The 23,810-nt window shown below is 36.6% G+C and overlaps 2 protein-coding genes across 4 annotated transcripts in view; both read right to left on the reverse strand.

Moving 5' to 3' along the window:
• Positions 1-1,476: 1,476 nt before the first annotated feature.
• LOC115349221 (retinol dehydrogenase 8-like) lies at positions 1,477-9,320 on the reverse strand. Of its 2 annotated transcripts, XM_030033170.2 has the most exons (6): positions 9,031-9,315; positions 7,754-7,915; positions 6,351-6,530; positions 5,216-5,309; positions 3,299-3,482; positions 1,477-2,352 (listed from the first exon to the last, which is right to left on the reverse strand). In XM_030033170.2, exons 1-6 carry the CDS (start codon positions 9,125-9,127, stop codon positions 2,119-2,121), a joined length of 951 nt encoding a protein of 316 aa, XP_029889030.1. In that variant the 5' UTR covers positions 9,128-9,315; the 3' UTR covers positions 1,477-2,118. The 2 variants fall into 2 exon arrangements, with proteins under 2 accessions (XP_029889030.1, XP_029889032.1); XM_030033172.2 differs by lacking the exon at positions 6,351-6,530 and having other exon boundaries at positions 9,031-9,320.
• Positions 9,321-9,415: 95 nt separating this feature from the next.
• CCDC18 (coiled-coil domain containing 18) overlaps positions 9,416-23,810 on the reverse strand; it is a 29,929-nt gene continuing 15,534 nt past the window's right edge. The window contains exons 17-25 of one of the 2 annotated variants that reach the window (XM_041128093.1): positions 22,605-22,721; positions 21,066-21,233; positions 20,472-20,614; positions 19,848-20,011; positions 18,765-18,978; positions 18,073-18,172; positions 16,882-16,998; positions 16,269-16,412; positions 9,416-12,171 (exon numbers count right to left, since the gene is read on the reverse strand). In XM_041128093.1, the coding sequence (XP_040984027.1) occupies positions 12,121-12,171; positions 16,269-16,412; positions 16,882-16,998; positions 18,073-18,172; positions 18,765-18,978; positions 19,848-20,011; positions 20,472-20,614; positions 21,066-21,233; positions 22,605-22,721 (1,218 nt within the window). In that variant the 3' untranslated portion in view covers positions 9,416-12,120. Of the gene's footprint in view, positions 12,172-16,268; positions 16,413-16,881; positions 16,999-18,057; positions 18,173-18,764; positions 18,979-19,847; positions 20,012-20,471; positions 20,615-21,065; positions 21,234-22,604; positions 22,722-23,810 lie in introns of both variants that reach the window. The other variant, XM_041128094.1, reaches the window with a different exon arrangement.

A 23,810-nucleotide genomic window follows, 5' to 3' on the forward strand; every position in this document is an offset into this window, starting at 1 on the left:
CGGCCTCGGCCTGGCTGAGCCCCACGTCTCCTTCGAGAGCTGCTGTCTGTCCCCGCCCGGGCTCCCCCAGCGCCCGCCCGTCCCCGTCCTTCCCCTCGACGTCTGCAGCGGCCGGGGGTCTTACACCCGCGGCGGGCTCATTCCCGAAGCAGGGCGAGTGGCCGGTGCTCGGCTCGTCGTCTGCGGTTTATCCACGGGTTACAGTCATGGCTGGACTCCCTCAGAATCCACCTACGAAGCTGCATTTTCCACTTTCATCCGCTCCACGAGCAGTAGTGTAAGGGTTGTGTGAAACAATTCACCAAACCACACGGGCTTCTGCGGAAGGCCTGTTAAAACCTGCGGTTGTGGTAGCTCCTTGCTTTTTTGTGCTGCAAAGGGAAAACACAGGATAAAACATCCGAGCCCCAGGTGGCAGGCCAGCAACAGCCACACCCAAGCGATACCGGGATGCTCCAGCCGCTGCCCTCGCCGCCGACAGACTGTCCGAGCTGAAGCCCTGCACTGAGCCCTGACCCTCAACAGACAGCGATGGGGTCTCTGCCTGCACCTCAAGCTGTGGAGGTGCGAGTGGCCATGCTCCCTTCAGCCCTGGCAGCAATGTACCGTCACTTAATTCCTGCCTCCCCAGTTGTAGCCTACCTGCCATTCCTACCTGTGCCCCATCCACTCACTGATGTTGGGGTGCAGGTACCAGCCTGGTATTTTGGAGAAGGAGGCGCGAGTTACGGGTGGAACACAGATGAGGCCTGCAGCTGTGCGCAGGGGCTGCTGTGGGCGCTGTCCTGCAAGCACTCCCCTGCCTGTGGTCCTAGGGAGGTCCCTGCGCACTCCCACACCTTGGCCCCCACCAAAAGGGTCAGGACTGCAAAGCAAGCCAAGCATTACCTGAAGTGTTCGGTATCTGCGGGAGCTGCCTGCGCAGGGACTGCTGCTTGGCTCCTCCAAGCTAGCCTTTGGGGAGAGGCAGGGCAGGGCAGGGCCACTGCAAGTCCCAGCACAGAGTTAGACTTACACTAAATGAGAAAGTAATGAAGGAAAGAGAAAGCCAGCTCCTGTAGCCCCAGTGAGCTCTAGCCGGGCCCTCCGAGTGAAATGGGGACTGCTGCTGGCACATGCTGAGAAACTGCAGCCTGGAGGCCCGAGGGGCACTGGGCCTTCATCTCAGCCCAGGGCAGCACCAAGGCAAAGCTGGAGGTTACAGAACAAGAATGCCATGCTGTTTGCAGGAACAGCACTTAAATCCAGGCCCCCAGCTTGGCCTCAGCTGGCTTGTAGGACGAGGGTGAGAGAAAGAGAGGGAAAAGACCTTCTCATGCTAGAATTTTGGTTTAAGATGTACTTATTAGGATAGCTTGGGAAAGGAGAGCCTGTGGCTCAGCTTCAGCCACTCAAGGCACTGAAGGTATTTAATGGATTTAAATTGCTTCTTACCAGTAATATTTTGTTATTTTGCGAAAAAATAGTACCAAGACAGTAAGAAGAAATTTTATTTTAAGATGCTTTTAAAAAAACATTTTATTGTCTGCTATGTGCAACATACCAGTAACCATTGCAGATAAAGGAAGCATTCAGAATATTATAACATATATATGAATAATAAATATGCTACTCGTGACATTTTAAGACTGATGAGACTTTCTCTTATGTTACTGGTGGATAGACCTGACTTCTGAAAATGAGAATGCTATTGTGATTGAGAGATTACGATACTAATTCTATTCTAGTCTAACAGGTAAAAAGATAAAATATTTATATGATATTAAGAATCTAAATAATTTACATACAGTACACATCTCGGTATGTATTAATAAGTGAAGGGGATCTGGATAATACTGAATACACAAGTATCAGTAAATGTTCATGTTCCCATGAAAACAGATCTCTCTAAAAAGCAAACACTAAACAGAATAAACGTATAGTTAGAAGATTTTAATTTCAAGGTTCTGCAAACTGTAAAGTTCAAGATAAATGCATTAAGCTGAATATCTTATCTAAGCTCAGATAAACATCTTGAATGCCTTTTCACAACTACAGAGCAAAGACATCTGAATAACAACATACTGCATTATCAGTAGCTACAACAAGTAATTCCAATTTGCCTGTATATTCTCATACTTATTGTGAGGGTTTTCCCAGGTCAAAGCTCTTTCTACTCCTCCACCTTAGCAATTTGATAAAGTTAAGACTTGCACTGAAAATTTTGTCATGATGAAAAACCATTTTGTAGAATGTATCAATGGGTAGATCTCCATTTGGATCTGCATATTTCAGAGTCGTCATCGGAGTATACAAGGTGTTGGTCTGATGGCGAAAAGGTGGATTTTCTGCAAGAATTATCTTTACTGTATGCTGTCAAGAATGAGAAACAGAATTGTTAAAGAACCTTTACCAAAATAATAAAGTAAAAACTTAGTTTTCAGTTAAGCAGAGGAAAAGTAGAATAAAGTGCTAGAATTATGTAAAACCCTGGATGTAGTTTTATTAGAATTTAATCAGAAATTTTTCTTAAAATGTTTTTAAGGCCATAAGAAGTACTTCTTATTTATTCTTAGTCCTATTTCTGTTTATTTATACCATGGTGATAGCACCTGACACCAAAGTATCCTGAATAGTCCTCCAAAATTATGCCTATATGCCCACAATAGGTAGATCCTTTCTTTTACAGATCTGGGAAGGGTCTTCCCTATCCACTGGGAAAGGATCAGAACAGTGCACTTTGCAGCAAGGTGTGGGAACCTTCAGCTGACACTGAAGCTATTCCTTAGCAGCAAGCACCTGAAATCATTGTCCCCTTCCACAGCCTGCCTAAACTTGTCTTCCTGCGGGAAGCCCCAAGCACCAGAAACTACATCCACGTATCTTCTATTGTGCCTTGCTGGTCTGGGGTAGCTGAGTGAACTTTGCATTAGCGGAGGGATTACTAGCGAGACGGAGAGGAGAGCAGCTTTAAACAATGGTGGGAACCACTGTGTAGATGTATGGTAACACGGCAGAATGCCAAGACTTCACCAGATGATGTGTAAGTGCATCTAATACCTCAGTGGTATTTAAATTACAATTCACAATTGTCTTCCACACTTCAAAATGAACATTCTTTTAATATTCTAAAGGGTTTTGTTTAAAACTCTCGAGATTCTCTTGAGTTTTTAAAAATAATTTTAAATTGTGTAAATTACATTTAATTAAATCTAATGCTTCTACCAAAAAAACACCAACCAACCAGTGCATTCATAAATCACACAAAAAAAAAAAAAAAATCAAGAAAAAAGAAGATGGAGAATTGTTGATGAGTTACCTCCGCAACATCTTCAGCACTTTGTCCCAGGCTCTGGAAAATTTGTTTGTAATTTTTAAGGTAAATATTAGTAAACATCTCAGCTGTTTCCTCATCTGCAGCTGAAAGATCCATCTTCATTCCATCTTCAAACACTTTTCTTTCAAACTCTGTAACCACTGGGCCTGGTTCAATCAGACTTAACCTGTTCAAAAAGCAAAGATATACTGGTTATTGACTATCCTCTGTGGGAAATACACCTCTCTATCCTTCTCAAAAAAGAATATTGAAGAATTGCACTGAGTACATGTTAGCAAGCAATATTAAACAGTACATTCTGTAAAGGCAATCCATACCACATCATTGCTCTCATGCTCCTACCCATCCACACGTAGTAGTAGAAATCTGTGTAGCTTAAATTTCAAGGAAGTGCTGTAACTTAATTCATTGCAGAATTGAGTGCAGTTCTTACCTGCTGTCTCGCAGCTGTGGAATCTAAGGATGATTTATCCATAAGAACTTATCAAATATTAAGAAAAATAATTAAAGGATGATAACAGAATTCTTTACTTTCTGGACAAAATCCTGCATAGATTTCTTTGTTACAGCTTTCCCATGATAATACTAGACATAGCTGAAAGAGAGGGAGGAATTGCCCCAACACGGATTTTCTTCATCAAGCTGTCAGTGTTACATAATTCAAGATGCCTCCACAATATTATAATAAAATATAATATTGAGAATTTTGCTGTGGGTGGACAGATTTCGGCTGCTGCCAAATGTGGAAAATTTTATTTTGCTCAGTAGCATATTACAGCACGTCACTGAGATACAGTTACTGGTCAGCTCTTTCCTCGTTCTTTTCTCAGGCAGTAATTACTCCCAGCCACAATGTTTATCAAAACACTCTTTGGGATAGGACCTCCTCCTAGATTTGAGTTCTGGTCAAGCTCTTCTTTAGAACTAAATCAAGCTATTAACCTTGACAGCAGAATTCCAGCTGCTGCTGGAATTAAAGGCTTTTCTCTTGCATCACTCTTCACATTGGACCATGGACTTTTCCCATTCTACTTTCTTTTTTTTAACCTCCTTTTTGCTGTATCTTATACTCTTGAAATCTTATTATGAATTCTGGTATATCCTGTGTATCATTACAATATATTTATTCTACATCCCTCCCAACTTTTCAGAGCGGTATGCAAAACCACAGTTTGGATGCTGCCTTGTCTCTGAAATCCCAGGACAGCAGCTGTCTCTTCTCCCACAGAACAAAGGCTAAATGCTTAGGAACACAGAGAGGCAGTGGATATTTAACAGTTGTTGGACTTCACACAAAGAATAGTAGCAGAATTACAGGCATGTAAATATACATGTGACAAATCAAACCCCAAAGTCCCACAGACGATGAACGGGACCATTCTCTTAAACACTGTCTTAAACGTTAAGAAATAGTACACCACATTCTTCTCACTTTCCTCCCACCTCCTGTCATTATAGGTATCTCACCCTGTGTTCCATTCTGATGGATTTCCACTTGCTCTCACTCTCTGTCTCTGATGAGCCCTTGAACTTTTTTATCTGTGAATTGCTTAAGTCTGTTATCCTTTCTAAAGGAAAATATTACAGGTTGATATTATAATTTTATTCTTATGATACTGTATGCAAGAATCTGTTTTTGGAAGCATTACGTAAACTGTATTTTATCCAAAGCTAAACAGCCTTTAACTGTTCAAGAGAACATGTTTATTTTAACATCTAGACCTTTTTATTTGCTTATGTAGTGTGAAGAACGTTTCAATGCCTTTTGTGATGTACAATTTCCATGGGTTCCTCAATCTGTTTCTCCTAGATAGCAGCAAGCTTTAAAAATTTGTTTGCTAGCTCTGAATATATTTAAAACTATCTAAAATACAACTTAACCAGTGGATCAATACTTACTGCAGTTTGAACTTGAGTGCTTGGATAGCTAAACTTTCGCAAAATCCTTCCACAGCAAACTTAGATGCAGCATAAACATCATTAAATAAGATACCTGAAGGAACAAATAAAACATTCTCAGAATGTGACTGTTCAACATACTGATAGTTTAGTTTTAAAAACTATTGTATTTTCCCAAAATTTCTACAGTCTTGCTGGGAAAACATTAGAAAAATTCTTGTGTATACTGAATCTAAATACTGATTTTTTGCATATGTTCTCAAAATTGCTTATTCTAGGAAAGGATGCTTGATTAATGCTTTTCCTCCTCCTAGCTGATGCTCTGATCTCTTTGGATGATGTATGAAAGTGTCCGTACGTGCAATACCATCTGCATTATTTATCAGCAAGACTTTAATAGGCTATAGATGAACACAGAAGCTGAGTGCAGGAGATACGATTATGCAAGAAATCCAGCTTGCATCTGAGTGATTTAGAAAAAGCACTACATCAGTCCATTTAGGTGGATGGTAAGTATTGTATTAAACAATAACAACTCTTGCAGGACCCTCGTTCACCAGAATAATCCAGGTAAAATCAATGCCACTGTTGTAATACTTGAAACAAAGAGAGCTAGACTGGATGGAACACAAGAGTAGGATCATCATTATCTGTGGCTAAAATTAGACTCTGTGGAGTTTTATGAGAGGAGAAACTTTACAAAGAGATCGTACATTTGTCCAGGACATGATTAGATTTTATTCCATTATTATTGTGCAGGGTGTAGTAAGCATGTTTACCTGTTTGCATAATCTTTTCCAATAGGAAAGAGACAAGTAATGTTACTAAGCCCTGTTTTCTAGATAATAAAAATAATAAAGTTTTAAAAAATTAATAAAAATAATTAGAGTTTGAGTTAAAACTCTTAAAAAAAAATTCTCTCAGCAGGTTTTGTTGTTAAAATGTCTTGAGAGTAGTTGTGTAGCAATATACTACCCAGATGCATAAAAACCATCAGGTCTAAGTGCTGTGCATTTTATAGTTGGAACTCCAGTGTTACAAAGCATAATAGTTAGATATGCTAGCTCCTAAAAAGAGTAAGCTTTAGATTTTGAATACCGAACAAGTTCAAACAAACAAAAAAAACCAACTTTGCCTTGTATTCCCATAACACTGCTTATTATAACTATATGCCCGTTCTTTCTCCTCTTCATGTCAGGCAAAATCTCCTTCAGGAGTCGAACTAGTCCAAAGAAGTTGGTATCCATCACAGTTTTCATTTCATCTATGGTCTGACATTCAATAGGTCCAATGAGCCCCATTCCAGCATTGCTAACTGCACAAAATGGAAGACAACAGTGAGCAATAACCTCCATAAACATTAATTTGTAATCTTTACTGGAAAGCATTTGAAAGTAAAATGAGGATTAAGGATTAAATGATCCTTAAATAATCCTTAAAGAAAGGATTAAAAGATGTTATTCTGTCACTAAAGCTTTGCAAATACATTTGACATTTCCATATTTTTTTTAATTATGCTTTTAATCCAATTTATCTGATACTTTGCAATTTAACTGATTTATTTCTGATTAGTCCTTTTTCTTTAAATTATAAAAGGGTTACAGGAAATTGAGCCAAGAATTATCTATATTTGTTTATAATTCAGTATTAAGAATTAGAGGCTACTGTCAATACCCATTTATTCCAAAAGGTGATAGACCAGGCCATATTTTGGTCTGCTTTTTGTTTTGTTAACATTCATATCTTCAGGGAAAAAAAACAACAAAAAAGCCCCCCAAAAACCCAACAACACACTTCCATTGGTTTTTATTTGCCTCCTGGATATTTGTAAGTGGGGAATGATAGATAGAACTGGCATCCTACACTAAAACTAGTATGTCAAATTAGAGTATAATACAGTTTGCAGAAGCATCTTGTTAAGCGGTGCCTTAATAATTAATCAAAATAAAGGCAGGTCCATCATTTTCTATTAGAGAAGATTTAGTAGTTGATGGTGTAAGCAATTTCCACCTTACTAAGATATTAATATTTATTTTTAGCAAAAAAATATGAAAACACTTCTTGTTGAATGATTTGTAAAGTACAATTACAATTGTCAATACTAAATGAAAGTACCCTTACTTTCTTTGCATTTGTTCTTTTACTTGCTAATTCCCAAATGCTCTTACTTTCTTAGTACAGACAGCTGTTGCCTTCATTGTAAGCAGGGCTATGCTTCATCGATAGTACAGAATGTCTTGTACATGAAGATGCCAATTTAGGCAAAAGTTCTCTTCTCACATTACTAAAAACTTATCCAAGACACTTCTCTGTGATCAAGTTTCTCCTTTGTAAACAGGGAAAACAAGCTTCCCTGCTTCATAGAAGCATGGTGAGATCTAATCCACTCATGGCTGCATGAAGCCTTAAGAATCTCTAACACTATATAATTATTATTACTTTGATAATTTAAAAAAAATACACTAATGAAACTTCTCCAGGGTATTTGAGATAATAGACAACTGATATCTGTTCATAGCATACACATCCTGTACTTGCCTAGGATATCAATCCTTCTGTCAGGGATACTATTCACACAAGTTTTAATAGACTGTTCATCACAGACATCCAGTTGTTTAATTTCGAGGGTTTTGCCCAGACTGCGACCTGCAGCTTCCTCGAGTGGCTCTTTCTTGGCCAGATTCCGCATTGTGGCATACACTGCAACACACCAGAAGCAAGTTATCAGAAATAAAACCTTTTCTGTGGCAGTCTTACTGAGAAATATTAAAAAATATTGGTTCTACATGCATATCTTAAATATCTGTGACAAAACCCAGATAAAAACTTAAAGTAGAAAGCATCTATTTTCAACATTGTCACTGATTTCCCAGAGTCTGGTTCTGAACTCTTCAAGAAATTAAAAAAAATTAAACTGCTATGCACAATGAAGAACATGCAGAGTACGAAGATAGTGTTATCACCAAAACTTTAAATAATGGGTATCAAGTTATGCTGCTGAATCATTTTTAGGTACCTAAAGCCTAAGTTTGGATTCCAGATGTCCTTTTTTTTTTTTTTTAAATCACTATCAACATGTTTAGCATAACAACCATAATTTTATTAAAAAGTGGAAGAAAGATGCTTCCTTAGGTTGCAAAAATGTCTATTTTTGCAATCTACTTCTCAAAATAGAAATTAGTTTTATCATTATTGTGGCCTAATTACCCAGAAAACTATGAATCTACACTCAATCAGTTAGCAGTAAAATACTGTGAGAGTATTCGCCTTTCCATCCATTTTCAATCATACTAAATATCTCATCTTGCAGCAGAAAGACAAATGCCGGCCCCTTTGTTCACCCTCTTATGCCTACACAGGGTTGGAATAATGAAACATACTTTAAAGAAAAAATGGCAAATTTAAGAACTGTTTTCCTAAATTCATTTATTTGGTCCTCAAATGGGCATGTACATTTCATTCAACAAAGATTTAGCAGCCAGAAGCAAAGCTAACTACAACTGTGATTGTATATTCAAGGTAGCATACTACAGACATTTTCAGCTATTTGTTTTTATACTACTGGGGGTTTTTTGTAAACTGCTCAGTTCAAGTAGCTGTTCAGCTTCAATACAGGTACAGAAATATCATATGCTTACAGAAAGCAGTGTGTTTTCACTGTATTGTATTTTCTTGACAGTAGGAAGGGGAAACTAACAAGAAACAAGTCACCAAACTGAATAAAATCACCTGTTAAATCACAGAGGAAAAAAAAAAAAATAGTACTGCCTTGAAGAATATATTTTTATTAAGATAAATAACAGATACATTGTTACCTTTAAATCTTTTCTGTTCATCTTTTGCCATTTTTACGGCTAATGCCAGTCCAATTCCTGAGGAGCAACCTGTAATGAGGACATTTCTTCTTGCCATTCTTTTCGCTGGGTGGTTCAAGCAAGAGTTCTTGTTCAGAGGAGCAACAACCTAAATGTAGCTACAGTATAATGTCATTGGCCTTTAATGCTATCTACAGCTTTCCTGAGTCAACAAATCTGAAAATGCACACCTGGACCCTGCATGATTAAGGGATAATCTCCAACTAGACAAAAACAGAGGCAGATGCTCCTGCATGAGCTTATAATCTGCATTATCACCATGGACTATATTTAATACAAAATTTGATTAATCTTTAAAGTGAGACATTTGTAAGCTACGTGGATTTTTATTTTTTTTTAATAGTGGAATAACCAGTTTGCATACTACTGGCAGGAAAAGCATTGCCACAATTACAATCAGTCTGTAGTGTTAAGTCCTCCACTCATGTCTATGGAAAGTAAACTGCACCCAAAATGGGATCCCTCTGCTAAAGTTGTTCAGACTTCCTACACTTACAGCACCCTCCTCATTCTTTTGCATCAGAATGACAAATGGATTTCTTCCCCGATGCCTTACTATTGTAAGAATCCTAATAGGCTTTACAGAAAAAGTAAATTGAAAAATGGGATGTGGATTTGGAAAGAGACAATTTGTTTAGACAGATTCCTCACATTTCTTTTTGGCACTGTTCCCAACCCAGAATAGACAAAATAAGCAAGTATGCTGGCAGTGGAGAACAGCCAGGAAGACGAACAGACCAACTTCACTACATCCTTGCTAACACTGAAATATCTTTGAACACTTTCTATTCTCCAATGGACAAGCTGGGGCAGGGAGGGAGGGATATCAGAAATAGCATGATGTCTGACTCAGTTTTAGTTTGGGGGAAAAATATTCCACCAACTTTGCATATAAACACTGAATTAAACAGAGGGACATCTGGACTGGCAATTTGGTGCAATTCGCATTTAACACAGTAACTGTAGGCATACTACATTCAGAAAGAAAATCAGTCTTTCGTGAAACTTATAAACCATCCTGAGTAACAGAACAAGAATCACCTTAATAAGCAATTAGCTTTCCGAACAGCATTCAGCTAATTGCAAAGCCATTATACACAGAAAAATGTTTTCCAAGATTCAATAACCCCATATTAATGCAATGCAGTTCAGAAGAATGAATTTAGTGTTCCATAGATGTAAACTGGTTAGTAACTAAAGAAGAGTAGGACTCTACAGAAACATTTAACTGAAATTATGATGTTAGGAAAAAAAAGCCCCTCCTTTCCAAAACAAATAAATTCACTTGAACAGTATAACAAGTGGAATTGTTAACTTCTCACACAAGCAACAAAATAGCAAGACAGCATCTAAAGTTAAAGAGAAAATGTAATTATGATTCTACTTATTTATCAGGTTCGACCCACAGTTTTACCAAAGTTGGTATCCAGATACACAATTTTAGTGCAAATGCAATTTAGCTGATTCAGATATTAGGCAAATTGCTTTTGCTGCTCATGCACATTTATATTTAGTGCATGTAGGAGGAGCAAGCGAGGCTTTATGCAACAGTACGTTAGTGGAATTCCACTAGTGTTGTGATGCAACTGTAATTACAGATTGGTTATATTTCCCACTTGAAATCCTGGTGTGAAGGGCTTACGTGTTCCTTTGCTTTAAAAAAAATCTGTCTGAAATTTGATGCATAGATTTCTAGCCTGAAGGCAAACTGATCTGCCTAAAGAGAGGAAAAAAATTTAAAGTATTTTAATATTTTTCAGCTATTACACTAGTCAACCTAATAGTAATGTTTTTCATTTACCACTACATAGAGAAACAAATAGCTTGATTTAAAACACACAATATATTTATTTCCATAAATTTCCATAATTTCCATTTTTTGCTACATCATAGTTTTCATAATAGCTAAATAAATAATCTGAAACTGCAGAAATACTTTAGAGGAGTGTATCTTGACCTTGTCAATGGTAGCAAAATGTCTGCCTGGTTTTGTATAACCACTTAAAGTAGAATGGTTGCATTTGTGGAACATGTTTGCATAAACAGGGAAAGACCTACCTACTACCTAAGGAGTTTAGCACACTTCCACCTGCAGAGTTGCTGAAATACAACAGATAGGTTTGTTGGCCAAGATACTCTTCTAATATATGGAACACTTAACTGAGGTCTCATCTTTAAATTGCAATACATTCAGTTCTGGTCCTCTGCTTTATGTCAAATAACTTTACTAACTTGATTTTCTGAAGTATGAATCACATGTCTTAATACATGTAAATCATGTTTGTATTAATCAGACTCAGATTTAGGCCTCATAACCATATTTGTAGTTTCTGAGGCTTTTGTAAAGATAAAAGTGTTAGAAACAGAGGCCACTAGCCATTTGTACTAGCTGAATTGGGTAGTATTTTTTGAAAATTGGAAATAAGTATGTTTTAGAATGCATAGTTATGATGCCATTTTAATCAATGGTAATTTTTGTATGGATTTTGGTTTGGAAAAAAAAGAAGTTCAAACTTTATGGCCCTGTCCCATACGCCTTTGCATCTGAAAGGTACTGCTTGGAGTAAAGTAAGCAGGTTTTGCCAGTGTCTATGATCAAATCAGTGTCCTAAGACATCTTACAAACAGGTCAATTTTAATAAGATATTGTGTCTGCAACATTGTATGTGTACAAAAAAAAAAAAAAAATTCCCAATCAAAAATTGTTAATAAGGTAATACCATTGTGCTCTTAATTGGAAGTTAGATGTGAAACACAAGTACATGGTTTAAAATCCTTGGGAAAAAAATGACAGCTGAAAAAAATTTCTGCAATTCAAAATACTTAAAAAAAAAAATTTATTTCTCAAAAAATGAATTAAGATGTTATTATATCAAGGCAATAATCTGAAAAACAGTTGGAAAAATAAAAAGGTTGTCATTTGCGTCAGTACAAATAACCACATTCATTATTTACAAACACAATGTTAAAATTTCCTCTTTGAACGCACGATTATGATGCCAGCAACAGCGTTCCTAGGTTGCTACTTGTTCAATAGACAACACTCCTTCCTTCATAATTCTTGCCCCTGAAACAAAACATCTGTGATCAGAACATTCCTTTAAACTTCTGCACTCAATTTACCATATCTAAATCCATTTGTACCAAGACATTACTTTTCATTATTAAGATTTATCTTACAAATTCAAGAAAACTAGCTGCAGGTCTCAAGTCCATGGCTTCTTTCTCAAATTCTGCCTCCTAGACTGAAGTTATTAATGTTATTAATGCATTTTTTGTTCACTGTTCTTGTAATTGAAGTGCATTTGCTTTCAAAATTAGCATAATTTACAAATTTTTCAACATATATTAAGTTATAGTAGATAAGTAGGAAAATATTATGCAGAATATTTTGAGAAGAAATCTTCATATACAAACCCCTATAAAAATTTTGTACAGTTTAAAGGAGCACTGCCTTTTGAAATAATGCTTCTGTGTAAGGCTTAAGGTTTCACATTGAACTGCATTTTTATGTTTAAGTTCCTAACAACTTAAGTTTCTAACAATTCAGGAAGTGTTTGTAAAAACACTATCAACAGTATCAAGGTATCAAGAGGAAAAAAAGCCTATGATTTTTACCAATACAAAGTGAGGAAAATCTTATCAACATTAATGTAAGTATCCTGGATTTTCTACCGTATACAGAAATAAATGCAGACAAACACAGTATGTTTGGGGTTGGGGGCAGGGGAGGCAGGGTGCTGTTAATTTCTAGAGGTTTAGGGTTTTTTCCCCCCCCCTTTAAAAAACAGGCTCACATGCTGGACTTCATTATTTGATAGTTCATTTATAGAAAAATCTGAACAGGAGTATAAGGTGATCAACAAACTGGTCTCTCTAGTATATGAAACACAGCAGCTATGTTTATGTTAGCCAGCACTGTGGCACAACAGAGGCCATATCAGCCACTAATATTTCATAACATCACATCATACTATGGCTCTTGTTAATTATAAATATAAAAGTGATTATGTATCTATTCATGTTTTAGCTAGATGCTTATTCTTTATGAGGAACACTATAAGTAGAGTACAAAGGCATCTGTAAGTAGCACATAATAAGCTTATAGCTAATGAATGAAAGATTATTACAATAATTTCTAATTATTTTTATATTATGTCTAATTTTATAAAAATTTTGTAATTTTTTTTTTAATCTATCTTTGTAATCCCTAATTTCTTCTTACTTCACTTACCATTTTTAACACAATTTTATTTCTCATTTCAGTAAGGAACTGTGGCCACAAAAGATTAATTTGCTATAAGTCAAATCTGCCCTTTTCTTTTTTTTCCTAAATAAAGGAAATTACTTCAATTTCCCAGAAAAATCAAAAAGCTACTCTGAATGTTCAGTAAGATGTTTCCAGTTCCTTTATTTGGAATACTTACAAATTCTAAGGGTAGCAGAGTGCTGTATTGTTACAAGATCCTCACTGCAGATTAAAGCAGAGTAACAACACAGAACACTTCAACTGAAAAATCTGTGACCTGGTTATTTCATGAGTCCCAAAAGGGCAGAGTGGACCAGGACAGAAATCAACCCTAGCTAACAATTCCTTCCCTGAATTAATACATTTCCTGTAATAAGCAAGGAAGGTAGTGTATTAAGGGGAAAAAGAGTGAGACAGACTATACCCCTGGGTAAAACACAGACACACAAACACACCACCCCTTTTCCCCAGAGAGATTAGGTAACTGAGTTTTTAGAACTAGGACAGAAGTTTCTGTGGAAGATTGGTCAGTCAGTCTGCAATGTGTTACTAATGGAGAAAGCCTTTTCTTACATCATGTTAATATACACAACTTTTAAACAAAGCAACCATATCATATTCTAAGTGGAGCCAGAACAACTCTACAATGTATTTCATATTTTATGCAGAATGCTTCCAAAATCCAGTGTTTTATGTACTTAACTACAATGAAAATAAACTTGACATTTCCTTCATTCCAGGTCTCTCAAGGAACATGACTGGTGTAGGTCTATTTTCAAAGCCTTTCTTGTATCATTCTTGGGCCTCCCCCTACATGGTATTCCTTAGCAAAAATAATAACAAGGAAATTTGTCTGGAAGGGAAGGGTCTAGTCAGCAGTTGTACGGGGGCTAGCTAGGAAATCCTTTCCTTCAGAATCATCCCCAAAGTCTTAGGAAAAGTTGGAAATATGTTAATGATATGTGTGAAAGTTTGTGTGGCACAGTTTTGGTATCGGGGGGGGTTACAGGGGTGGCTTCTGTGAGAAGCTGCTGGAAGCTTCCCCTGTGTCCAACAGAGCCAATACCAGCCGGCTCCAAGACGGACCTGCCGCCGGCCAAGGCTGAGCCAATCAGCAATAGTGGTAGTGCCTCTGTGATAACATATTTCAGAAGGAAAAAAAGTTGTGGCAGGCACAGAAACTGCAGCCGGAGAGAGGAGTGAGAACATGCAAGAGAAACAGCCCTGCAGACACCAAGGTCAGTGAAGAAGGAGGGGGAGGAGATGCTCCAGGTGCCGGAGCAGAGATTCCCCTGCAGCCCGTGGTGAAGACCATGGTGAGGCAGGCTGTTCCCCTGCAGACCATGGAGGTCCATGGTGGAGCAGATGTCTGTCTGCAGCCCATGGAGGACCCCACACTGGAGCAGGTGGGTGCCCGAAAGAGGCTGTGACACTGTAGGAAGCCCACGCCAGAGCAGGCTCCTGGCAGGACCTGTGGATCTGTGGAGAGAGGAGTCCACGCTGGAGCAGGTTTTCTGGCAGGGCTTGTGTGCTCCAGCCCACGCTGGAGCAGTGTGCTCCTGAAGGACTGCATGCCGTGGAAGGGACCCATGCTGGAGCAGTTCGTGAAGAACTGCAGCCCATGGGAGGGACCCCACGCTGGAGCAGGGGAAGAGTGTGAGGAGTCCTGCCCCTGAAGAGGATGAAGCAGCAGAGACAATGTGTGATGAACTGATCATAACCCCCATTCCCCATCCCCCTCTGCCTCTGGGGGGGGGATAGGTAGAGAATCCGGGAGTGAAGCTGTGCCCGGGAAGAAGAGAGGGGTAGAGGGAAGGTGTTTTGAGATTTGGTTTTATTTCTTATTACCCTGCTCTGGTTGGTTGGCAATAAATAAGTTAATTTTCCCTAAGTCGAATCTGTTTTGCCCGTGACGGTAATTGGTTGAGTGATCTCTCCCTGTCCTTATCTCAACCCACAAGCCCTTTGTTATATTTTCTCTCCCCTGTCCAGCTGAGGTGGGGAGTGATAGAGCGGCTTTGGTGGGCACCTGGCATCCAGCCAGGGTCAACCCACCACAGGGTAGCAGCAGGCACTGTCCTGTTCTCAACTGTCATAAATAACCTTTAACAGAAATCAAGATGGAAGAGCTGACACTGCTTTAATTTGCAGTGAAAGAACTTTCATATTCAGCTGCTACACAGCCAAGCCCCCATGATCTAGAATATAGATCAAATGCCTTTGGTGACTACACAGAAAGAAGACTTCTCCAATACCTTATCCTAGGGAAAGAAATAACATACAAATGCAGCATAATCAAAATGGCAGGAACCATTTCAGTTTTGATGTTTACCTTTAGCTGGCAAGCATCTTTTAATGAACTTATTTCTGCAGAAAGCCTGTTTATCTCAGATGGCACTTGTACTTGTAGTGACTGATTCATGCTCCAAACCAAAGATTCCTATCATTCATAAAGTAAAATTAGCTACCTTCTCTGTTCTATCTGTGTGCTCCCATTCACCATGCCAAAAATTTCTCTCTTCTCGTTCCTATAAACATGCTAAATCTCAGTGCTCTTTTGATGCAATTATTTTCATAGGATAGCTACCCAAGTCATAAGAAGCTCTTATCATACAGCATACTGTTTAATTTCATTTCATGGAAGACCACACCCATAGGCAGAACATCAGGTTACTAAAGATAACCAATATTAAAATTTCTCCACAAAGCAGACAATTAAGAGTGTGCCATTAAATTTGTAATTTTTAAATAATTAAACTGGTTTAATTTTAGGGAATTAAGATTCAGCAAACACCACGATATACAATACAACTACTTGGGGATAAGTAATGACACTTATTCTAAAGAGACACCATATCGTTTCTTCTAGGCAGTTATGAGAATGGCATTAAAAAGTAAAAATTTTTTGTGTATCTAAGGAACATTTTACCTTTTCAAGAGCTTCTAGGCTCTGTTGTTTTCTTTCTATTTTTTTCTTCAGCTGATTTATTTCTTGATCTCTCTGGAGCAATTCAAACTCTTTTTCACGAAGCTCATCTTTAGAACACTGAAGTTTCTTCTCTAAGCTCTCAATCTGAACAGAAAATGCAGTTAAATCAGAACTGATATTTTACTGAAATCAGGACAAGTTAAAAAAAAAAAAACATCCCAAACAAAACTCACCAATACCATCAGTATTACCTCTGGCTTTGTATTCTCTTGTGAATTTTCTATTTTATTTTTATTTTGTCAACATTTTCCTTTATCAAATGGATAAAGGACCAGCAATTTGGGAGCTATATTGTATCAAGGAAAAAAAAACACATTTTCATTTTTATACTGGTATTTCCCTGCAAAATTTTTAGTTTTAATTGGCAACATAAAATATTTTTCCTGGTACACTATTAAGGTACTCCCTTCCCTCTCTCCTACAATAAGGAACCAATTTTACTGTTCTAGATTAAACCTGGCCAGCTATTGTGTCCTAGGACGAGACTTTCTCAGAGAATTAGCTGCCCTTTGTTAGGGAAACTGGTTTTTTTTTTAATTTAAGCAAGAATTACCTGTTTATTGCATTCCTTAATTTCTAGCTCTGACTTCTCTAAATTGGACTCTAATCGAATTATTTGTTGTTCCATTTCTCCCCTATGTTCACGAACTGTCATATCCAACTGTGTAATCTAGAGATAAAAAAGGAAGAAAAGACAATATTTTATTTTGAACTAGTATGCGGATTTTAAGAAGCAATATTACAAAATATGACAGCAAAAGGAATGAAACTAATCCTTTGTAGTCTCAAGAATATTGTCTCAAGCAATCAATATAAAAATGCACCCTATCTTGTTTAAAAAAATAGGGGCCAAAACAAAGAGAATAGGGGAAAATCGGGGAAAAAGTCCATAACTGAGTATGTTTGGTTCTCAGGTACACAGAACACAAAACTAGTTCTCATTTTAAACGGAACGTAATGAGTAGCTTAGTATACTAATACATCTTGTTAGAAAGTGCCAAATTTTGCCAAAGAAAAAGAAATCCTATCACTTTGATGAATTCCCAGAGCAGCTCACAGGGTACTGCGGCAAGAATATATTGGAGGGTCTGGCCTCCTTACAGTACCAGTTCCTTGAACAGTTTTTTGGTTTTTGTTTTTTTTTTAAATCCCCACTCCTCCTTCTCTCTGCACCTCAAATATTCTTGGATATAAAGGCTGGTAACTCCTGCAGGAAGTAGCTATTAGAAGGCTTATTGTAAGTGACAGAATAGTTTTTCTATGATGGAGATAAAATCATGAAGCCAGACCAAAAGACTGAAAGTATTTCAAGTGAGCTACAGAAATTTATTCATAACAAAGATACTGTTTCATATTTAGATGCTGATTTAGAGCTAATTAAATATGCTCCAGTGCAAACAAGGAAAGGAATCTATCACCTCCAAGCACACTTCAGTGCAGATCTTTCCTTTGTTTTAAACATCAAGACAACAACAGTTGTCCTGTAACTTTATTACTAAGGAAGAATTACGCGACAGGTTTTCACGAGGGAACACAACCTGTTTTCCTTAGGGGAACACCACCTGATTTTCCTGGTACCATAAGGCTTCAGCAACATACAACTGGTTTTGAGGTTGACACTGTGGCTATATTAACAGTACAGTTTGGAATAATGTGTGAAGGCAATTAAACCTAGTGGACTTTTTATAAGTTATCTACTACATAACAGGAATAACTGTCATTAACATACTTGAAATGGTCTGACCTGAGCTGCCCTTTGTTTCAGTTCCCAATTCCTTTCTTTCAATGCCTGGTCCATGTCAAGGAGTTCTTGCTTTTTGTCTTCAATTTCTCCCTTGCAGTACCTGAAATTCTCATATGTTTCATTGCTTAATGCACATTCAGTTGCTTAGGTTCAAGTATCCAGCTTGAAATCATGAGATCTATTACTTACTTAAAGCCAAATTACTCTAAAACGTGAATCAACTAATTGATTGCAAAGGACAAACCCAAATGAAATAATTCTGTTAACTATATTCCAGGTGGAGAGTTCCCAATAACTTCATTATTCAAGTTATTTAATTGGTTATCAGGACAACACGTTTTAAAAAAAATAATAGTACAGAAGGAAGTAACATTAATTCATGGTCAGAAAGGAAACAGGACAATTTCACTATAAAAGAAAGCAATTCCTCTTACAATTATTTCACAATTTTGGGATTCAGAAGATAATTTTAGCAGATTTTAAAACAGAATTCCCAAAAAAGAATTCAGCACCACTTTTAGAAATTTAAAGTGAGCTGAGGAGCTACTGTATCAAGTTATCTTACAGCCACAAACCACCTAAAAATTAGAGAGCTGCTGAGAAGATAAAAAAAAGACCATCCAAACTACTTGCTACTCCTAACGAAAAACTAACACAACTAAGTTTTCATGATGGAAAAGATAACAGCTTACCTGAGCTCAGTTGTTAGATCCATGATAGCAACATGCTTCTTCTCCAGAGAGGACTGTGCATTCTGTAATGCATCTTGCAATTCCTGAAGCTGTGTTAAAGTGATTTTTAATTCTCCATGGGCATTCTCTAATGCAGATTCTAGTTCTACTATTTTCTGTAAGGCTTCCCTGTGGCAAGTCTCACTTTGAAGCAGCTTATCTTGTAAATCATTGACTATTTTACACACACACAACACAAAACACAAAATGTTTAATCATCAGTAAGTCAGAGTCTTTATGCAACACCGCTGCCTACTAGCACTTGTGGTCATAATCAATTTTCAGTATCACTATTTTTAGGAAAATCTAGAAAAACAGTGACTTCTGAGGTTATACAATGTTTTCATGTCACCTAAGTCCTTGCTGGTTTTATTCAGCTCATAATCTATAATTGACTTGAAATATGAGGATGTACCTAAAAACATTTGGCCAAGGAGAAAGTACAGAGACAACATAGTAACTGAATATGTAGTGCTATGGAAAATGCAAGCAGAATTGCTAGTAAGACCTCTAGGTAAAAGAATGGTAAAATTAAATGGAGGAGGAGGGGTTGGAAAGTTTGTTATTTCCATAGACTCTCTTGTGTGGTTTTCTGTTTGTTTTAAAGAGCTGAATTTTTGTAAATAGCATGTGCCTTTTAAATCTACATGTATTGTTTGATTACCACATTAAGAATTTGCACTACCAATTTACAGATAAAACTACTTACTCATTTCACCTGGGGTAAAGGTACCTCCCACAGAAGTGAGACTTTGCAAAAGTACATTAAAAAAAAGTTTGTGGGTTTTTTTGAGGTGGGGGTGTCTGGTTTTTTAGTTTTCTTTTTTTTTTTTTTCTTTCTTTTAAAAACTATGGAATTACCAACATATTAAAAAAAAAAAAAAAAAAAAGAGTAACCTCTCCATCAAAATTATCATATTTTTACTCTCATGGACTTGATTATAAAACAACAGCGGAAAAAGGAAAAATTAAAATGTCTACTCTAATACATACAGGGAAATAGCATGATGAAAGGAAGCTTGAGAAACAAAATAGCGAAATTACCCTCATTTGCCTTTTCATTGAGCTCTGATCGTGCTTCTTCCAAAATAATATCCAACTGATTTATCTGCATTGCTTTGTCTTCACCATCTCGTTTTAATTGCACTACTTCCTTTTCCATACCAGTAAGTTCACTCTTGCACTGATCCATCTCCAATTTCATTTGTCTAAATAGAAGAAGCAACCAAAACAAAATGAACCTTGTAATAACAAAAGCAACATATGTATGTCCTGACATGCTCTAAGATGACAAGCATTTGTGCATAAAATAGCAATAAAAACATCATGTTAAGTAGGCTTTTCTTGCAATCAAAACCATATTCTTTAAGACTACCAAGCCCTCCTAGAATCTAGTATCTAGAATTACAAGCAACTTGATATATTTATGAACTGAACTGCATTATGAAGTGCCATCTGAAGGCTAAATAGGTTGCTGGGACATTCATTAACTCCACTGGAAGACTGTTCCAGAAAGTCATGCCTCTGCTAGATACTTCCCCTTCTGATTTCCAGTCTATGCTCACACAGAGACCAAACTGTATGACTACATAGCTGAATACCACTTCAGACAGCAGTCTTATTGATATGTCTATCTGCAGAATATACCTCTCAGTTATTCTAACCTACCTGATTGTACCATTAAGTTCATCCACTTTCTGTCTGTTTAAATCTGCTTCCTGAGCAGCTAGGCGATGTTTCTCCTCTACCTTTCTCAACTTATCTTCTGCACATGCTTTCTGCTTCTGAAGCTCTTGTTCCAAATTGGATACCTATTTAAAATGGTATTTAAGAAGTGTTGGTACTTTTAAATTACATACCAAAGAAATATACAACCTTGTCTTGCAACTCGCATAGCAAGAGTTTTAACACAACAGATTTCTTTACAGTCTAAAATTGTATATAGTTTAAGACTAGAACTTTGCAGTCACATTTGAAAGACAAATAGTTCCTAGAAAATATAACAAGATTCAACTTTCTGAATTTCAATACACCTCTCCTTAATTGCAGTGTAGGGTTTGATTTTCGAAGTACTTAGCCCCTCTAATGCTAGCTAGAGTTTCTGATAGCACAGAACCTGGTTTAAGACAAAACCAACCACTGAACTCTTTACCAACTCAGTTACCAAAGAAACATTCAGATTTTAAAGGTATTACAAAAATATATTAAAAAGCATTTAATGTAGAAAAAGTCTTTATGTAGACACTTCTCACTATACTGTACCTGTTTTTCTATTTTAATTTGGTTATCTTCCAGCTCCCCATTTCTAATAGTTTCTTGCTGTAACATTTGCTGCTGATGATGCAAAGTTTGCTGTAGGAGAATATTTTGTTCATTTGTGTCCTGAATATTCTGATCTTTTAGTTTTATTTCTTTCTGTAAATAATGAACCTGAAAACACATTTATTTTCCATTACAATAAAACTTTTTTATTTGCACTTGCATCAGCTATTCTCTTCAGTCTCAATGAGCACAGAATCACACCTATTATTCATAAAACTTCTGGCTCTGAATTTAGTTGCATTACAGTTTCAACAGTACATAACACATCCCATAATTCATCACTGAGTTGTGCTTTATAAAGTGAGGACAGAAGTAATTTATCAGCCCCAGTTTTTTGACTTCTTGCTTTCTAAATATACCTAAACCGGTCAGTACCTTAAAAACATACAGAACAAAGATTTTTCATTTCTAAATTACGGAACTACTTTTGTTTCTGTCACTCTTCTTTATTTCTCAAAGTTCTTGTTTTCCCCTCGAGATTCTGTTCTGAGCCTCCCCTATTTCTTTCTGCCTCTATGACAATAGTCATTTCAATAAAAAACTTTTCTGAGTGCCTAACTTATCACATGTTGAATAGTCTGATCTCTCAGTGATGAATACCAAGAATTTTCTCAAAAAAAAAAAAAAAAAAAGAAACATTCTTTAAAAAAAAAGAAATTAAAAAAGAAAAAAAAAAAATCACTAGCTGCTCACCCCAAAGCGGAAGTAGTGATTCTGCCACTTATGAAAACATTGGTCACAATTACAAAGCCTCACTTGCTACCCTTGAGTTTCACACAGTATCCCATCTCTTTATATGCAGTGTAAGAACAACAGATTTTAGGGCTTAGAAAGCAGCAGTAAATATCACAGGCTTATGCATAACACAGACCATAGATTTCCATCCAGTTACTCCTGTACAGGGTCTAGTAATCTCCAGTTGTCTAGAGCCTATCTCTCAGCAGGTAGGGCAGCACCAACATGAACAGCCTGCTATGACAATTAGTTCATGTGGTTAGGCATCCCCACAAATAAAAATTCATACTAATAATATTTAAACTTAATTCTTCCTTGCTTTCATGTAGTAGCAGAAAGTGTGATAAAACTCAGGGGCTTGAAGTAAAAATTTTCTTATGCCCAGGACTTCTTCCCCATTAAGATACTTGGAAACACAGATCAATTATGTGCACCTAAGTTTATATTGCAATAGTGCTGTCTCCATTTTTTTCCAAGATAATGCCTTCTTTCACTTAATTCTGATTTTGTTACTGCTTTCAACAATTCATTTATCTTGGTACTTCCTTTCCCTAAGCTTATCCAGTGTTTCTTAGTTATGATTTTCCCCTTTACCCTCACAAATGTATAGTCTTTTCCCAGCTTGCTTCCTATTCACAGTTCCTGCTGCAAATGTTTTGTCTCTTAATTCACGGAGTTTTAGATTAAATCATTCCTAACAAGTGTTCTCTGCAATACAGAAGACTTGTTAAAACAAGCTGTTACCTCTTCAGACTTTTTTTTGAGCTGATTTTCAAATATCTCCTTATTTTCTTGTGACTGATTCAAATACAGTGCAACTTCTTCCTTACACACATCCAGTGCTGACTCGAGTTGTCTCACCTAGTGGAATGTAACAGAGTACTTAATATTGCATGGCATGGTTTTTATTAACTAGTCTAAAAAAAGTGTTAAAAAACATCTTTGTGTAAAATTTCTGAAAAGCTACATTTTTATCTAAAAAGTATTAAAACGGGCTTGAAAGATTTTTATAAACTTTAAAACTGAAATAGTTCAGAAATTAAAATTATTTGTGAAATTAAATTACAATACTTTAGACTGTGTTTAAATCAGATGAGACTATCAGTGATGAGAAGATATTCCGGTATTTGTCAGTAACTAGAATTTAAAAGCAAACATATGCCCAATACCAAATCATTAATCCACATTTTATTACATATAGAATTGTATAAATAAATTTGGAATGATCATCATATGTGAATTGTGACAAGCCTTTTTCAAAAATAATATTCAGATCTTAATACAATTCCTCTCAGAAAGCTACTAAGCAGCATTTTTTTTTCTTTCTGCACTGAGGGACAATGCCTGAGTTCTGCCAAAAGGGAAAGGAAAAGCTTTTAGCAATGTTAACACTGTTAATCTATTTTACCCTTTTACCATTAATTTGGATTTGAGTAATCTCTAACAAATATCTTAGAACCTTGATCAGATAAAAGTTATGATGAACAAACCCCCAGAGGTCTTAAGCCACAGTAATTAAACTTTTCTGAAGTGTTTGGTTTCAATCCTAAGACAACTTTTCCCATCAACGAGAACTATGTTGAATTGAACTATGTTATAGTATCACATATATCTAAAATTATGTTGTATCTAGGGCAAAAACCCACATAACATTATCTTTGTTAGACAGTGTTTTACTTTAAGAGCACAAGCAGCACAAATCTGCCCTATTTGTAACTACAGTAATTTTATAAAGCAATTATGCATTGCATAATCTCTTACTGAGGGTTTCACCATACTACTTTTAATTCAAAAAAAAAAAAAAAAAAAAAAAAAAAAAAAAAAAAGCAAAGACTTCAGCTTAATGACTTCTGAAATATTTACATGAGACAAATTTCTATAAAGCTGCCTTAATGTATTTTTTCTATTCAGGATAAAAGAAAATACACCATTACTGCAAACTTTAAAACT

The sequence above is a fragment of the Aquila chrysaetos genome, chromosome 12 (assembly GCF_900496995.4).
Source record: "Aquila chrysaetos chrysaetos chromosome 12, bAquChr1.4, whole genome shotgun sequence".
NCBI lineage: Eukaryota > Metazoa > Chordata > Aves > Accipitriformes > Accipitridae > Aquila > Aquila chrysaetos.